The 17677-nt window shown below is 29.2% G+C and overlaps 1 protein-coding gene across 1 annotated transcript in view; it reads left to right on the top strand.

The window, feature by feature from the left end:
• The window catches only part of LOC123298719 (serine-rich adhesin for platelets-like), a 209679-nt gene that overhangs the window by 127024 nt on the left and 64978 nt on the right, over window positions 1-17677 (top strand). The window contains exon 3 of the mRNA XM_044880812.1: window positions 4085-4479. Within this exon, the coding sequence (XP_044736747.1) occupies window positions 4085-4479 (395 nt within the window). The remainder of the gene's footprint in view (window positions 1-4084; window positions 4480-17677) is intronic.

Below are 17677 nucleotides of genomic sequence, written 5' to 3'. Positions count from 1 at the left end.
GACTGTATTTTTGTTACATCAGAACTTTCGACTGGATGAACCGATGTTAATGATTCTTTATTTATTTGAAAATTTGCATTAAATATGCACGACAAGAGGACGAATAACTCAATATCACGCCAACCAATTTCTTCTTTGATGATTCTTTTTTTAGTGACAAATTAGTTATTGTACTTCAGATTCACCAAAAATCACAAAATAAAAAACCTTTTAACAAAAAGGAAATCGACTGCAAGGGAAAAACTTTTCCAAATCAAATTAATATGCACTAAAAAGTAAAAAAAATAAAGATAGTATAATGTAGTTAAAATTATTGTTATTTTTGGAGTCGGTGTCAGTGTAGATAAATATCTAAAAAATTCCCATCCATTAAAACAAAAAAGTAAACAGAATTGTTCCTAGGAAAAAATGAATAAAATTTCGAATTTTTTGTAGTTATTTTTGTTATGAGATTATGAAACATTTCATTATAAAAATAATATTTAAAGTATTCAAATTAGTATGCAATCATTATATTTCGTCACATTTATCCCAAACTGTTATCACAGCTAGACAGTTTATCATTAAATTTTATGACATTTTTAATCAATTGTTTTAATTTTTACCACAAATTTCCTGTATATTTTAAATAAAACTATGAATGCACTAAAAATAAAAGAATTATATAATGTTTGGTCGTCTGGAAATAATAATTCATCAGGAAATTATAATTTTTTTTTTTAAATAAATTACTGTCTGCAGTGGTTATCATGGAAAAACGATAGGGAAACCCATCCGTAAATTACAAAAATTATGTTTTCAAAATACTTTTGTGGAAATTTTGAATGAGTGTGGACATGGTTTCAAAAGTTTATTTATTTTAAAGTATTGTTTATTTTTATCTATGAATTCATTCTTGACTTTCATTTTATTAAATATTTTAAGTGGTTTTTAATCATGAATTGGCCACAAGGCGGGTAGCAAAGAATTGAATCAACAGTGATTAATTTGAAGCATTCACTTATAGATGGGAAGTTAAAGTAACACAGTTACTATTTGCTTTATTAAACCTCTAAAGATTGATTTCAATACCACATTTATTTATGAAATTGATTCAGTGTACAATAATCTACATGGGTAAAATATATCCGATCATAGAGGCTATGCTCTGTTTGATCGTCACATAGCGAGGGTAATCAATGCGTCTCCTTAAACTGCATTTAGATTGTATTTGGAAAAGGGTATCTCACTTTTTGGCCTCTGTCCCTGAAGGAACTAAAAAGTATATTATTGTTGACTAAAGTGGGGGAAGGGGGGAGATTTTAGTGACTTTTCCGCAAATTTTCTTTTTTGCCGTCTCTGTCACGTTCACTAAGTCCTATTATTGAACTGTTATTTATAAACTTATCTTATATTCGACTCCATAATGTTTTTCTAAGTCTCTAAAATGTAGAAGTGAAAAAATAAAGACACCCAGTCCATTTAACTCTTTTTCAATCCGTTTGTATAAATCGGTGTACTTGTACAAAATAGTAATTTTTTATTTGACACGACTTATCAAATAATTTAGAAGAAATTACAATTGTAATAAATAATTAAATTAGTATTGTGAAAATAATTTCTTAAGTATTTCAACACAAACTTAAAATGATTTTCTTATTAAAATTTTTTTCTTTTTTTTGACAATTTTGTTATGAATGACTTAACAAAACAACGCGTTTAATTTCTCTTTGTAATACAAAAAATTTTGTGAGCTGTAGAGATCCTTCACTAAGGTCATATTTTCCTCCTCATTTAATGCTTCTTATTATTAGATAGTTTCAAGGGTGCTAGAGAGAGAGTTGACACTATCAAATGCATTTACTTAGTATTAAAGAATTTACCCCAAAATTATTATTGTGTTACCAATTTAGAGAGGGTGTAGAAGTATTAAACCGAAAAAATCCCGACATAATAGCTGAGGAAAAAAGAGCTGGAAAGTTGACACCTTCCAAAATGCGCTTCCATGAGAATACCTACTACAGACATGCAGCGTGAAGATAGACCTTGTATCGACATAAGAAAAGGAAAAATGAGCTAGCCAGCCTCAATACCAATTTTCAACCCTCTGACTCAATTTGAATGGGCTCTAAATATATGTGTAATTAAAAATAGTGATGGGCACCAAGACCAAATCAGGGTTAATTTAACAGTCTATATCTTACACGCGTAGGCTTGTACTTTGCTCTGTGCCGTACTCCTTAGTCCTGTTGTAATTAACTGCTTCTGTCTAAGTCTTCGTTCATAAAATACGCCACGCTAAAATTAGGATTTTGAGACCCCCCTCCCATAGAGAAGCTAGACCTATTAGACTAAATTTGTTAAACAAAGACATTCAAATACAGTCTTGGTTTTGGTCTTGGTTTAGTCTCGCTCATCACTACACTAAAACGTCGAAAAAAGCTATTTATGCCCTCAAATTGTTGAATTGAACCCCTGCTTTTATGACATAGATCCGACTATTATAAAACTTCATATCGAATTTCAGCTCATTTGAGCAAAAGAAGACCTTTGATGAAGCCCAAATTAGTGGGAAACTATTATATGTAGTTAATTTATATACTAGTTGTTTAATTTACATCTTGGTATAGTACATCTCCCACGAGTATGAGAGAGTACTTATATATACATTAAGCAATGCGTACAAGAAAGAGGTGTAGTAGGCATGTTTTCTTGCTCCGTGTTGTATGTAGCTTCGATACGGGCTTAGTTATACACAGCACAATAAGATTAAAGGGAACCAAAGCTACAACTTTTGCAAGAAACATATAACACTTCTACCTATGCCTAGATGCCTATGCCTATGCCAAGATGAAAATAAATGGATGGTATAGTCATCCCCAAAACTCTGTGGGCTATATAATGATACACTGCATAAGTTTATATTTTCGGAGAAAAATATTATTAAAAACAAACCTTTTGAAGTAAAAATATTGTTCAAGGTATATTTATTATATTCATTATTTTTAATTATAAATACTCGCACACATGTATACCTACAAAGGGAAATAGGTTAAAATATGTGATGCCCTATAAAATACTTTTAATACCTACAACACAACATACAGAGTTTTATAATCAATTATTTTACAATTCAATGATCAAAAGGAATTTTATGTTTGTTTGTCGTTTTTATCCATCCATCGTCTGTACTAGATTAAATAAAAAAACAGTTTTGTTCGCTATCTCTAGCTCGTTTGTGGATAAAGTATTTTATCTTGTTTCGAGTATGTCGAAAATAATTGTATTGATAAAAAAATCGTGTTAATGGTGCAACGAGGAATTTTTCTACCTAATCGGATAATATTCACCTATTTACACATTCTTATCGCATTCTTTTACGTTTAAAAAACGAATACATCCTTAGCAAATTGTAAAAGATGATAAAACATAAGTAGTGTAAGATGGTGTACAATTTACTTTGAATCATACTATAGTTTCTCGGCGGATATATCTATAGACTAGGCAGAATTGATATTCAAGTGAGCGTATTATAATCGACTGAAGACTGCTTGTCAAAGCGGTATTGTTTTTGAATAAACTAAAAGAAATTTTTTTTTTTTTTTTTTTCAAAGGGGTACTCCAGTTAAAAAATTGCAAAAAATTGAGAAATTTTTGTTATCTCCAATTTCGATAAAACTCATTATATAAGGTAATTTTGACCCAAAAAGTACAAAAATCGGGTGCATTTGATGACTGGTCGAATACTTTTTGAGATACGGACTAAAATCAATCCAAATTTTGCGATATCTCAGAAACTCTGCATCCAATCGTTAAATTAACCTGTGACTAAGAGTAATTTATCTTTCTTTACTTACATAAAGTAAAAAAATAAATGAATGCATAATCAACACTGTCTATACATGGTATGTTAACAATTAACTCAGTCAATTGTTTTTTACTTGTTTATACTTAAATTTACCCAGCTACTTTATCAATTAAATATATATTATTATGAGGGATATACGAGCAATATTAATATTTTATGTCTCCGAACCCCCCCCTCTTCACATTATCAACAAAGGAATATACATTAATAACGAAAATTTTCTCTTCATTGTTACAGTGACAGAAGGCAGTGTATTATTGTTAGTAGTGTGCCTTGTTGTATTTAGTACAGCATTAGGTGTATTCACATGTGTGGCAAAACGACCGTCTCAACATCATAATCAACAACAACATCATCAAGCGAATACAACACAAAATTATAATTCCAATCAATCAATTACATCATCATCAATAATAACAGGTGGTGGTGGAGGTGGTGGGCATCATTATCAACAACAACAACAAGGTATTATCATTACAACTGATTCAACAACAACAGCAACAAACACTACAACAATATTATCATCATCATCAACATCATTATATTCAACGTCAACTGTAACGGCAACAGCTGCATCATCATCGAATCATCAATTTCATCATAATTTATACAATACGGCAGTTACCGCACCGGTAAGATTACGTTTTTATATCTATTTTTCTTAACGAATTTTAAATGTGTACATAATTTTTACCAATTGTCCCTTAAAACAAGCCTATAATTATAAAAATAAAAAAAACCAGCTAAACATAAATACTTGCTCCAAAAACTAGGAAATCGTAGCTGCAACAACTCTCAACAAGAATCTCTAACTTCGAGAGATAGTAAGCATTAGTTTCTCGCCACGATTTGTTGTCATTGTTAACACAAAAACTTCTCGTGTAGCTTAATTATGCATTGCTTAATAATTTTTTTTCTCTTCAAAATTCACGACAGAAGACCGTCTTTTAAAGAGCACATTGTTGATTGCGTCGGTAATTTTATAGACGCCAGTTATCTCTCTTTTCCCTTCTAATACGATGATAATTGAAATAAATCTAAAAATCATTTTGGCCAACACTCGGTCGCAATGGAAAACTCGTTTTGCATCGCAATTATCTGCAATTTTATTGAAGCCAGATATCGTATACTTAATTTAATTGAGATGATTCTTCCAGTTTGTATTTGATTGTCTTCATTTTAAAACTAACAAACGAATTAGATTGACGTAAATTTAAGTTTACTTGCGAAATAAAACACTTTCCTAATATACCGACTCACTTGTCGTAGAATTCGAGAACTTTCGCAAACAAGTTGTCGAAGCATAATTAAACAAGTAAAGAAATTACTTATAGCAAAATAAACGAACAACTATATACTTATTACTATCTAAATATAATATTCAATTAAAAATTTTAAGAAACTCGACATAAATTCTTTGAAATATGAATGATTAATTAGAAACATAATGCTACGAGTTTCATAAGTATCTTAATTTATCTTTTTTGTTTCTACAGATAATAACCGCTTATAATAGATTTCTCCCAATATTTCGTACGTCTCAATCCTCTAGGAAATACCAGAATTAACAATATGTGGCCTAAATTAACCTATCATCACTATTTGTTTCACATTGTAAAACAAAAAAAATTTCATTTTATTTTTCCAAAATAAATAATTTTCTACTTAAAATTTTTGTATATAATAAACCAGACAAATTTTACTAATTTTAAAAAATCCTTTTGTAATTCATTTTAATTATATAATATAATTATTTTTAACTTTTACTAATTAATAATATACACGTATAAATATTTATTTTTATAGCTACCCCGGCTGGTCGGCCTACGAACCTACAAAAATAATGATTTAAAACTTTATAAATAATTAACCAAATAATTTTAAATATTTCAAAAAGCTTGTAGTACAACTTTGTAATATATCCATAACTGAAACAAAATATTATAGAATATAGTTTTAAAACATTTTAAATGAATTAATAATGTACTGATTAATTCGTTTGTATATATACATGTAATTAGGAAATGATAAAAAAAAAACCGATTGATAACCAAAATCCCTAAAATGTCATACATTTGTTTAAAAATATATTCAAATAAAGCTACGGTCAGGCGAAACGAAAATTGACAATGGCCAAACAGTATACAGAACATCGCAAAGTGAGTACAATCCATTCCTTATGCGATGTGATATTCGCACCGTGTTGTATAGATGCATATATAATTGTATAGATTGCAGTTATGATTTACATTGAAAATTTAATATTATTGTTTCACAAATTTAAATAAATAATTATGATAATTTACATTTGAAAAATAATATTTGTGCAATTTTCACAATTTTTAATGCATTAAGTTTAATTAATTAGTATTTTTCAATAATTTTAATTTGACATTTTCTATAACATTAACATGTAAAGAACTGCAAATTAGTCATAACAGCGTCCTTTATCGCCAAAATTTTTCACCGGAAGCACTGGCATCGATTTTATTGTCCCTACCATGACTACGCACACAACGAATACCCATTTGATGCTTGCCTTTCGTCGTTGTTTGATGTTCGCCTTCGTGTTTGATTGCAGTATCCGTCTATTACTCATATCTTAAAAGCTCACAGACATATCTTAATATATATATTTCTTGTGTGCGTGTGTATGTAATTGAACTCCTCCTAGACGGCTGGACCGATTTTGATGAAATTTTTTGTGTGTGTTCGTGGAGATTCGAGAATGGTTTAGATTTACAATTTGGTCCAGTACAACTGTTTTTGAGGGCTCCGTACCAAAAAAATGAAATTTCATTAAATGGTGGGAGCGCATATAAATCATATCACATTATGTATACTATGTGTACTATGTATTTTTAATAGTATTCAGGTATTGTCAATAGGCATCTATTAGAGCCATATGCGAGCGCAGCGAGCTCTACTATCAAAGGTCAGGCCAAAGGTCGAAGGTCAGGCCACTCAAATAAATAGGAGTTAAATTGGGGTTTAGCGGGATGGGTTTAGCGGACAGGCTAAACGTAGTATAGGTATTCATGAATTGGAGTTACGTTTTTACGGGACAACGTCCGTCGGGGCCGCTAGTTTCTTTATAAAATATAAACTTCAATCATCCAAAAAAGAAACAGTTTTATGGACTTTAAATAAGCAATATTATTGCACAATAAACACTTTCAATTGGTTCCACTTTGCACAAGCATATAACAATAATTAGTAATTTCCCCAAAAATTAAATTGCAAATATCAATTTCATTGACATGATATATTCTATGGAATAAATTTTACGTTGGTGTTTAGAGTTTAATTTGCGTGTTTTATAACGCTTATATTACAAAATCACTGATATGAGCTATATTGAATTATTCTGTAGCTAATAATTTCAAAATGTTAATATTAAAATATATCCATATTTTCATAGCAGATCTAAATACCAAACATTCGTATTTGTAAAATAAATACTAGCATAGTAGACAGAATTATAGAAAATTCCTAATAAATTCAAAGTAGAATTTCATTTATTACGTTTCAAGATTGATGATGGGTTCCACTTCATTAGATGTATCTACAAACTGATTATTCGAATCTGAAATCGAAGCAAACAATTTATAGACGTAAAAATTTGAAAAATATTAGTGTTCTCAAGACAAGTTCTTTATACATATGGCTGACGTACGATTCATAGGTCAAAAACTAACAAAGCTAAGCACGATGACAAAATCAACAAATTTTTTCTTGGTAAATGTCAAGTATTTGTATTTAAAAATCATTGAAAATATTTTTGTTCTATGAATTGAGGTTCTCAAACTATTTTCGCCAATCGCTCACTTCGAGAATAAATTATTTTTAGCACCCCCAAAGCCTTTTATACCAGTCTTATTCTATTACTTTAATCCTATACAAATAAGCCCTACCTCTAGCGCCCATAGGGGGGCTCGAGCCTCAAAGCAACAAACATTCAATATCTATGAAAGAATATGTATACAAAATTTTAAATCAAAGTGACAATGCCTCTTTGAATCCTTTATAAAATCTTTGTATTATGGCGGTAGTAAACTTTATGAATTATATAATAATATTGTTAAATAATTAATCATTTGTATTAAATTAATGTTATAATATCATCCATAATACCTTTATAAAGCTAACTATATATTATTAATAAAATTTACAGAACGTTTCACCAAAAAGTGAACTAGCCATGATCAACTTCTCAAAAAAAAATAAATAAATAAACATTGCTATAAATAACTATATACACTATGTTTAGTTTACATCTTCGCATAGGCATCTTCCACGAGTATGACGGAGTACATGCATTAAGCAATGAGTGTAAGAAAGAGGTGTTATATGTTTCTTGCAAGTTTTGTAGCTTCGATTCATTTAAGTTGTACGATGGTTCTACTGCTGCTGTGTACAACTCAACGCGTATCAAACCTACGGTCAACAAATAAGAAGAAAACATGCCCATAACACCTCCTTCTTGTACGCATCCTTCATCTATACACACGTACTCTCTCTAATACTCGTGTGAGAAGTACTATGCAAAGACGTAAATCAAACAACCAGTATGTAATATGCACTCCTTTAATTCCCACCCTTTGTTTAATAAATGTATAAACGACCTTGAGTTACTTGTAAAGAATTCCCAAATTTACTTGCCTCACTCTATAAGCAACATTACTCTCAAACATTGCATAGTAAATCGTGCAGAAAAAGTCCCATTCATAATTTAAAAAAAACGGGATACTCGTGTGGATAAATTGTTAAATAAATAAAAAATCGCCGATATCAGAAGACGATTTCTGATCAAGAAATTATTGATCAATTTTAGTAAATTCTTTATACTGCTTCGACCAAGAATTCAATATTTTTCAGACAACTCAGAATTTCTTTGTATAATATAAAAATTAGTGTCCTTCTGTCTGTTGGTCTGAACAACTCTATTTCAAGAGAAACTCAACGATTAACGTGATTCTAAGTTTCAATATAGATGTATTTTCGGAAAAATGGGGCAGTTTGAATTTCCAACGGCCTGTTAGAGAAGTTTTTAAGTGATGGGAGCCTTTCTGTACATTCATTTATATAATAAAATATTTAATATAACAGAGATATTATATATTTGATATATATTATTTGTAACTACGTATATATATTATAATTAATAATATTCAATATTAATTTAATTCAGATCATTAAAACTTTGTTTTTGTACCTATTTATTATTAATTATTTTATTTGCATATTTGGTTTTATCATTGTGACAAAATTTATTACACGTTGCATATAATATGGTATTTATACAGAGTATATAAAATTGTATAATGTTATCTGATAACTTCGGAAACCAAAGCCCAATTTCAGAACATTAACATTCAATTTAATTGCAAAAAAAAGACAATGCCCATGTATTCTTCCTTTCTCATTTATAAAAATGACAATGTTATTAAATTAAAAGTACCATAGTGATATACAAGCGAAAAAAAAATCGTAATCAATTACATTTGGTTAAAGAGAATTGAAAAAAATACACTCGAACCAGGACTCGAACCCGGACCTCTTGGATTCATATCAAGTGCCCTACCAATTAGGCTATTCGAGTTCTAGACACGAATGCAATTTTTTCAACTCAATGAATTTTTAATTTGTTTATCCACTTATTTATTTATTATTATTACTTATTATTGTTGTTTACATGTAGGGCACTTGACATGAATCCAAGAGGTCCGGGTTCGAGTCCTGGTTCGAGTGTATTTTTTTCAATTCTCTTTAACTAAGATTACTAGGCAAGATATTTGTCAATTTAGTTTACGAATGTGTAACATATTATATATCAAAACTAGTCGAAAAGACCATGATGTAAATATTGTGTGCATGATTAAATGTAAACAACAATAATAAGTAATAATAATAAATAAATAAGTGGATAAACAAATTAAAAATTCATTGAGTTGAAAAAATTGCATTCGTGTCTAGAACTCGAATAGCCTAATTTTTAGGGCACTTGACATGAATCCAAGAGGTCCGGGTTCGAGTCCTGGTTCGAGTGTATTTTTTTCAATTCTCTTTAACTAAGATTACTAGGCAAGATATTTGTCAATTTAGTTTACGAATGTGTAACATATTATATATCAAAACTAGTCGAAAAGACCATGATGTAAATATTGTGTGCATGATTAAATGTAAACAACAATAATAAGTAATAACAATTACATTTGGATTGAACTGGCTTTATATCACGACTTTACCACTTCAGGGGTTAAAATCTTACTATTGCCACTATTTAGTTACGAATAGTCAATGATTTCAACACGCTTATAGTTAAATAAATTCTAAAAACTGCAGAAATATCAGATTATTAACGTTTTGAGATGATATAACAGCTTCCTTTGCTTTATTTATTTATTTATTTATTTTTTTTTTTTTTTTGTGTTTTAATTTAAGTAACTCCAAATCTGTTAGTTTTATCACGCGTAACATATCTCTAACGCAATAACCTCTATCGCAATATAGAGAAACCAATATTTTGTTTTCAAATCGATTTGCAATCGTTTTCCTGTTGACAATTGTTAATTTTCATTTCTTATGTGCTGCTTCTTGCACCGTCATCTCTTATTCAATCTTTTTTTTTTTTAAATTGGATTTCAAATACACATAAGTCGATTCTTGTGTAGAATCTCTAATGCCTAAAGATTTAAATCTTCTCTAATGTTTGTGTTTTCTTAACATTTATTAAACAAATTATTTTTACAATTATATCTTCGCATCAAAAGATATCAAGTGTTAAACTAATCGAAATTTCTAACTAGCAAATATTTGATTTGTTTTTTCCCGATACTTACTCAAATATATATTTTACAGCGTATTTTCGATATTTTTTATGATATTTACATGTACTTGAAAACATTTCGAAGCCAGCGTAGCTGCAAATACAAACTTAGAACTATATTTTTTATCACACTGAAAAAATAAGCTAATAAAGACATTTAAAAAATTAATTTCTTATATAAACGTTGAATAATTGAATCTGTAAAAAACTTTTATTTAATTAATAACAAAAATATGTAAGACAAATAAATGAAAAAATAATGTGAAAAATATAGGAAAAACTCTTAAATTAAAAACAGTTTAAAATAAAATATTTATGTCAACACACACAAAAACTTATAAAGAAAAACAAAAATTTGTGAAAAAAAAAGGTTGAGAGTTGTTTATGTATGGTGTAATCTATTTTATATTTATGTGATTGTATATGTGAGTGTTTGTGTATGATGGCGTCTAGTCAAACGTCGGGACGCTGTGTCTAGACTAACTGTATACATAAAGTTTTTACTAGTGATATTAACATAGGTAGAATATACAAAATTGACCGTGATCCTATAATGAAGCAAAATTTCTATGATTCTTTTTATCTATCACTTAGAAGACTGATAAAGGTAAGTTTAGAAATGGAGAAAAATGAGTTTTTAATAGTCAATTGAATTTATATAAATCGAGTTTATCGTTTTACGTTTTTTTGATCATGTTTTTTTATCTGGCCTATTTGTTTGTACGTTAAAAGAAAATCATTGACAATACCATACGTGCAAAAGGCAGGAAGTTTACAACTGTAAAAATAATTGTAACTTGTCACTCTATTTTTGACTCTTTCGGTAGTTGTAAACTTTCGACTATTTTGGACATGTTGTGATGTCAAAGGTTTTCAATTGAAAAACTCGATTTACATGAATTCGGCACTCGAGCCACTATTAAAATCTTGTTTTTTGTGCGAGAACTGGCAACGTTTTCGATTGTTTATATTCAGATGGCTGAATTTCGGATATTTCTTACTTTATTGAACTTATGTGAAGTACGTCTTAGTTATGTCTGAAGCACATGGGATCGGTTACATTAACTTAACGCTGGAGATAAATTACTAAAGCCATTAGAGCCACAATAAAACGATTTGAAAACGTCAATCATTGGAATAGTATCGGGAGCGGTGTTCGAGTAATGTTCGCATGTGTGCGTTCATTACGTTTGGTTTGATAAAGATATTTATTATGACATTACATAAAAATTCATTGTACTTACTATAAATTATCTCTGTTATCTTTAACTTCTGGTAACTTTCACAACTCAATTTTATTAAATGATTAATCATAAAATTTTGACAAAAAATTGAAATTGAAAATTATAATAATATTTTTACATTTTCTCAAAATTCAAGCTGAATTGATTGAAAAAGTTTTTAATTCTCTCGGTAACTTAGGTTAATGAAAATAGTCTGTTTTTTGTGTCACTTTTTTGCACTTTTTTTTTTAATCTCCCAACCAGCAAACCATTCTGATCTATAACGTGCGATAAGGAACATAGTTCCAAAAAGAATCATAGAAATCTTATTTCATTATGAGCCCACTATCTAATACATATATTCATACATACATCTACCCAATAGTCAGAAGCAGTTCCCTAGAGTAATCACACGAGTTTTATTCAGAGACTACCGTTTTTGTGTCATCACCGAGTGCGCGCGAGTCTATATGCTACTGTGTATTCTTCATCTTTGTCTGACATATACATTCGTATATTTTGGATGGTTTATTTTTCCTTTTTATATATAATACAATTTTCATATATTTTTCCGTTTTGTAATAATTTTTGTGTGTGTGTATTTCACCTTTTCGTCAGCGTATATCATTCTACCCACGAAACATTTTTTTAACGCTTTTTATTTAAATTATTTCAAATATAAATATTTTTGTTAAGTCTGACATTTTTATAAATGTTAAATAAAGGGTACAGATGAAAATGGTAGAATGTCGTATAGTTTGTGTTTAAGCAAAAAGATGTCGATTGAGCAGTAAGAATAAGTTTTTCTAGTGTGTGTGCCGATGTATGTATGTCTATTTTAATAGGTCTTTCTCTAGCCTAAATGGCTCGATGGATTTTAGCGTATGATATGTTAGAATTATCTAAAGTGTAGGAGTTACCTATGGTAATATGCTGTCTGAAATATGGCGCCCATTCATAAGAGAAGGGGAATCGAAATTTTTTAACATCGTGAAAGGCAACTTGAAATTCTACAAAGAGTTTCAAATTATATTTCTCCTCGAAAGTGTGTTTTTCTAGATTTGAGATATTGGTTAGCTTAGCAATGCTCCCATTCCTCTATAAAGGCTGGCCGATGAGAACTATTTCCTTAAATTGACCTTTAAATTATTCATTTTATAACTTAAAAAAAAAATATTTGTACGCTTTAATTTCATTCCAAGCTGCTATATTTCTGAGACTTTCCAAATTTGTTATGACACAAAAAGAGTTCATCATCATTAGAAACATTAAATAGCGTTACATGTAGTCGATGGATTATGCTTTCCTATTATTTATATTATTTTATTTTCTAACTATGTATGAAAACATGTAAAATAATGTCAAAACATTTAAGAAAAAAATGGCTTCAAATTTTCATCCACAAAATTATTTTTAGGAAATTTTTTCGGAACTTAAGCCATATCTTTTAAAAAAACATGATGTTTAATTACTTTCAGCGATAATTTTGAGTGTCAGATTCGAAAGTTATATCAGTATAGATTTAAACCAGAATAAACTTCGATATTATAATAAAATTTTCTCACTTCGAAACCATAACTGAAAATAATTTGACACAAACCCATTCATTCATAATCTCACCAGTGAACGCTATCATCTGTTTAATAACTTTAGAATAACATGGCGACAATTTTCTATATCTTCTAACAAAACACAGCTGTGTTTATCGCACATTTATTGTTATAAAAAATATATTTGAAAATATATAGGGCACATATTATTCTAACAGAATTGTTCATAAAAGGGCTTCCATACATTTAAGACGGAAGATCGATAGTATGAGAGAAGGTCGTAGGTAAATTCATAGAAGCTATTCGAATTTGTTGACATTATTTTTCTATCCAAGAATTAAAAATAAAACACAAATATTAAAAATTTTTAAGGAAACGAAAATGAAAAATTCCGTTTGTGCCATCATATCTCCTAATCGGATGACCAATTTTGATTTGTTGTTTGTTTCCGCGTGTTCTTAGCTATGTTTCAAGAAAATTTGCTTAGCCATTTTTATCTCATCATTTCTTTTCTGGTTGTTATCGGATAACCATAAAAGGGAACCATATACTCGAACTTGTAACATAGCTAAAAACATTTTCGATTAAATAACCGTGCAGAGAAATTAAAAACACTCCTTCAACACCCCTCTTTGTTAGCCGGAAGTTAATATAAATGTACCATCAGATACCCTGAATTATTTTTTTTTAGTTACCAATCCATCGTCTCCCATTTGCAACCAACACAACATAATCAAATTACACAAAATCTAATGAAATGATTGGGGAGAAAAATCAGTCATGTGGTCTGACAGTTCTTGCGAGATTATACCTAGGGCAGCAATAACAATGCTCTACAACAAAAGCTAAGATGATTGTCTCAGTCTCGCAAGAGACCATTTCTCCTTTCATTTGGACCTTTGTTGAAGTGCCAGAACTTCATAAGAATCTAACTCTCAATGGAAGACTTGGATTTATTTACCATAAAACTAATTCAGCTGCTCTGAAACCATCAAAGTTTATCTAAAACTTTAACAGTTGCTGAATTCACTTTCTACCAAAAAAAAAATAGGGTGAAATGGCTGTGTTCTCAATTTAGCTATAAAAAAATTTTATTGTAGACGGAAATCAATGGAATTTACTTACGATGGAGAAACAATGTGGAAGAAATGTTATCATAAGGGTGAAAGGATAGTTCTTATCATTATTATTAATATACGGGTGGGTAAAGAAAATCGTGTGCTTGTCTTTTAACAAGAACTTATGTTCACTTCTTTATATTTTAATAACGTTGGCAGCCATATTTAACTAGGATGTATCTACACTTAACTATGCTGTTGGTATCTTTTGTATACATTCTGATATATGAAAAGGGAAAGTTATGGATGACGGAAATGCGGGTAATGGTGTAAAGTATTCTTATATGTATACATTTTATATTACAAAGGGAAATCGATTTTGTTATTATACTTTATTTATTTAATGAAGAACGGATTTTAGGTACTGTTAAAAGGAAGCAAAATAGCCGAAAATCCTTAAAAATGTTAGTCGATTCGGGGACATTATAATGAATGGCTTGTACAACAGAAAAGATATGATTTAAAAACACAAGGCTCCTTTATGGGGCTACGCGAATTTTGGTATAATATTCCCAATAGTTCGAACGAGGGCGTAAAAAACATTTCTAGAAGAATACAAGTCTATAAGATAGCTGTACAAATAACAATTGTAGAACGTGATTTCCATGGAAATGACTTATATGAAAATTTAAAGTTATGATTGCTGTAGAAATAATAGTTCCCTACGGACAGTCCATGTCAATATGGTGGATACTACACTGCAGTACTAAGAATAGTGGTTGAATTGTTGTAAGGCTACCGATACTGTGTGTAATAAAATTAATGAACCTTTGCTATATAAACATTAAAGTATATCAAAATTTTCTAAGAATTCATCTAGCTATGTTCTTTTTTACTGAACCTACGGAGATAAAATTTTATAACATAGCCAGTATACTGCTTTACTTATATAAAATTAAAAAGTTTTTCCAAAATCCGCTCTCTATTTATCAAGTTTAGATAGATTTAATTAGTATTGATATATTTAGATGTAATCTGGCTTCCTTGATTAATAACGTTCGGTTAGAATAATGTAGGTCATCGATTCTGAATATTACAATCACAGAGGTTGAGGAAGGGTATACTAAACGCACTGCAATAATTATCTCTATAATATATCTTATCTCGATCATAATTTGATAATTTACATATTCCCTAATAAGCTATCCCTGTTTTTGAAATTAAGCTAAACAAAAAGAGATCAAAATATGTAACTCTCTTGGGATTTTTGAACTTAATATTTCATATTTGAAGAATATATTATACAGGATGATTTATTAATTCCGCAACAGCCTTGTTTGAATGAGTTACTAAATCGATAAAATACCCCGAAATATTTTCAATAAGAAATTACTTATGTTTAGAGAGATGATAATAATTTCTTTTCCAATTTGAATATGCCCTCGAAGTAATAGTATCCTGTATGCAAACTAATTGATACAGGACTATTATTCGAAGGACGTCAGTGGTCTACTTTGTAACTGGCCAGCCTATACCATCGAAAATTCCTTTATTTAAACAACCAGAAAGACCGCAAAATTAAATTATACAATTATTACAAATTTTATTCATATTTTATGATTTTTAACGTCAAAAATTCATAAACAAGAGCAGGTACTTTGTAATGTTTCAAAAAATTTTAAATTTCATAAACAGGCTAGAAAAGTTTTAAAAAATTTTTTTCTGTTTTATTATATTATACATTAAATTTAATATATATTTTAATAAAAAGATAAATGACAAAAGAAATATTATTAAAAATTTTGAAATGTTTACACACACTATATCAACAAACAAAAATATAATCCTACAAAGTATTCAAAAAAAAAAATTGTTTCGTAATCCAAGTAAATTCGATGATAACTTTGATCAAGTTAGTGGTGTTAGTGGTGGTATGAAAGAAAAAAATATTTTTCTACAAGCCAAAAAATTAGTAAAACTAATAAACCCAAAATTAAAATTTTAGTTAAGAACATTGAAATCACAAATAAATTTATATCGGAGTCTCTCGATTAGCGGAACACGTCCAGTTGATCGAATAATTTTCACACCCTGCTCTCTATAAATCAATCAAAAATGATATTATTTATTTGTATATACATCTAATATGATTAATTTCTATGATAATAAAAACTTGTTTAATGTGTGTGTACAGTCTTGCTTAAATACAAACATTCCAATGCTGTATTTTATTTCTAATTAATCCACACAATCTCATTAATCGGCACTCTCTTGGTCTTTCTACAGTCCCGATTATCGAGGCTCGGTTGAATATAAATACCAGACTTGGTAAGAGAAAAACTGATCGGATATAGTTGGCTCCAAAGAGACTCCAAGTAGAAATAAGTTCCATGGGTTATGAACTCAAGGGTAAATATTTTCACAGAAATGTCTATATAATTACCTCATTTATATAAATCTATTGAATAAAAATGCAATTCGCAGCATCGCTTCCCGTACAGAACTCTTACATAACTTAATTTTATTTGGCTCATTTTCTATAAATTTTTATTTAGATGATACCACATATTTTTAACAAAAAAATTTAAGCAGTGAGTGATAAAAGATTATGTAAAAAAGCTTACCCTACAAACATTCTCACGATATTGGTAACACAATAACGTCATATGAAAAAATGAAAATTACAATGCGTAGGCAGAATATCATCCAATATTTCTGTAATTTATTCAGAGTGGGGCAAAACAAATTGTGACTTTGAAAACGCTGTAAAAGAAAAACCCATCAATTATTTTTTTACTGTCTTAAAATAGATAAAAAGGCATTTAAAGAAATTTACCAAAAATAACAGAAATCAAAACCTAACTCCACTAAGATGATATCCATTCAGATGTACACTTTCATTCATTCTTCGGTTCTTTCTATGCAAACTTTGGCGGTCGATTATCTAGGAACTGTTTCCGTCTCTTGATACTCTTTTTTCATTTTAGAAAAGTCAGTAGTTTGTAGTTCCAATTAACTTTGTTTAAGTAAATATATAATTTACAACATAATTTTCTTAAATGGTTTCTCGTGTATTTTAAGATGGTGTAAAGTTTCAAAATCGTATACTTTTGTGCCCGACCGAGTTTAAAAAAGTCATATCATAAAAGAAAATTTAATATAACTAAAAA

This window comes from Chrysoperla carnea, chromosome 4, assembly GCF_905475395.1.
Source record: "Chrysoperla carnea chromosome 4, inChrCarn1.1, whole genome shotgun sequence".
NCBI lineage: Eukaryota > Metazoa > Arthropoda > Insecta > Neuroptera > Chrysopidae > Chrysoperla > Chrysoperla carnea.
Note: the sequence above shows the minus strand (reverse complement) of the source record. Positions and strands in the feature narration are given on the sequence as shown.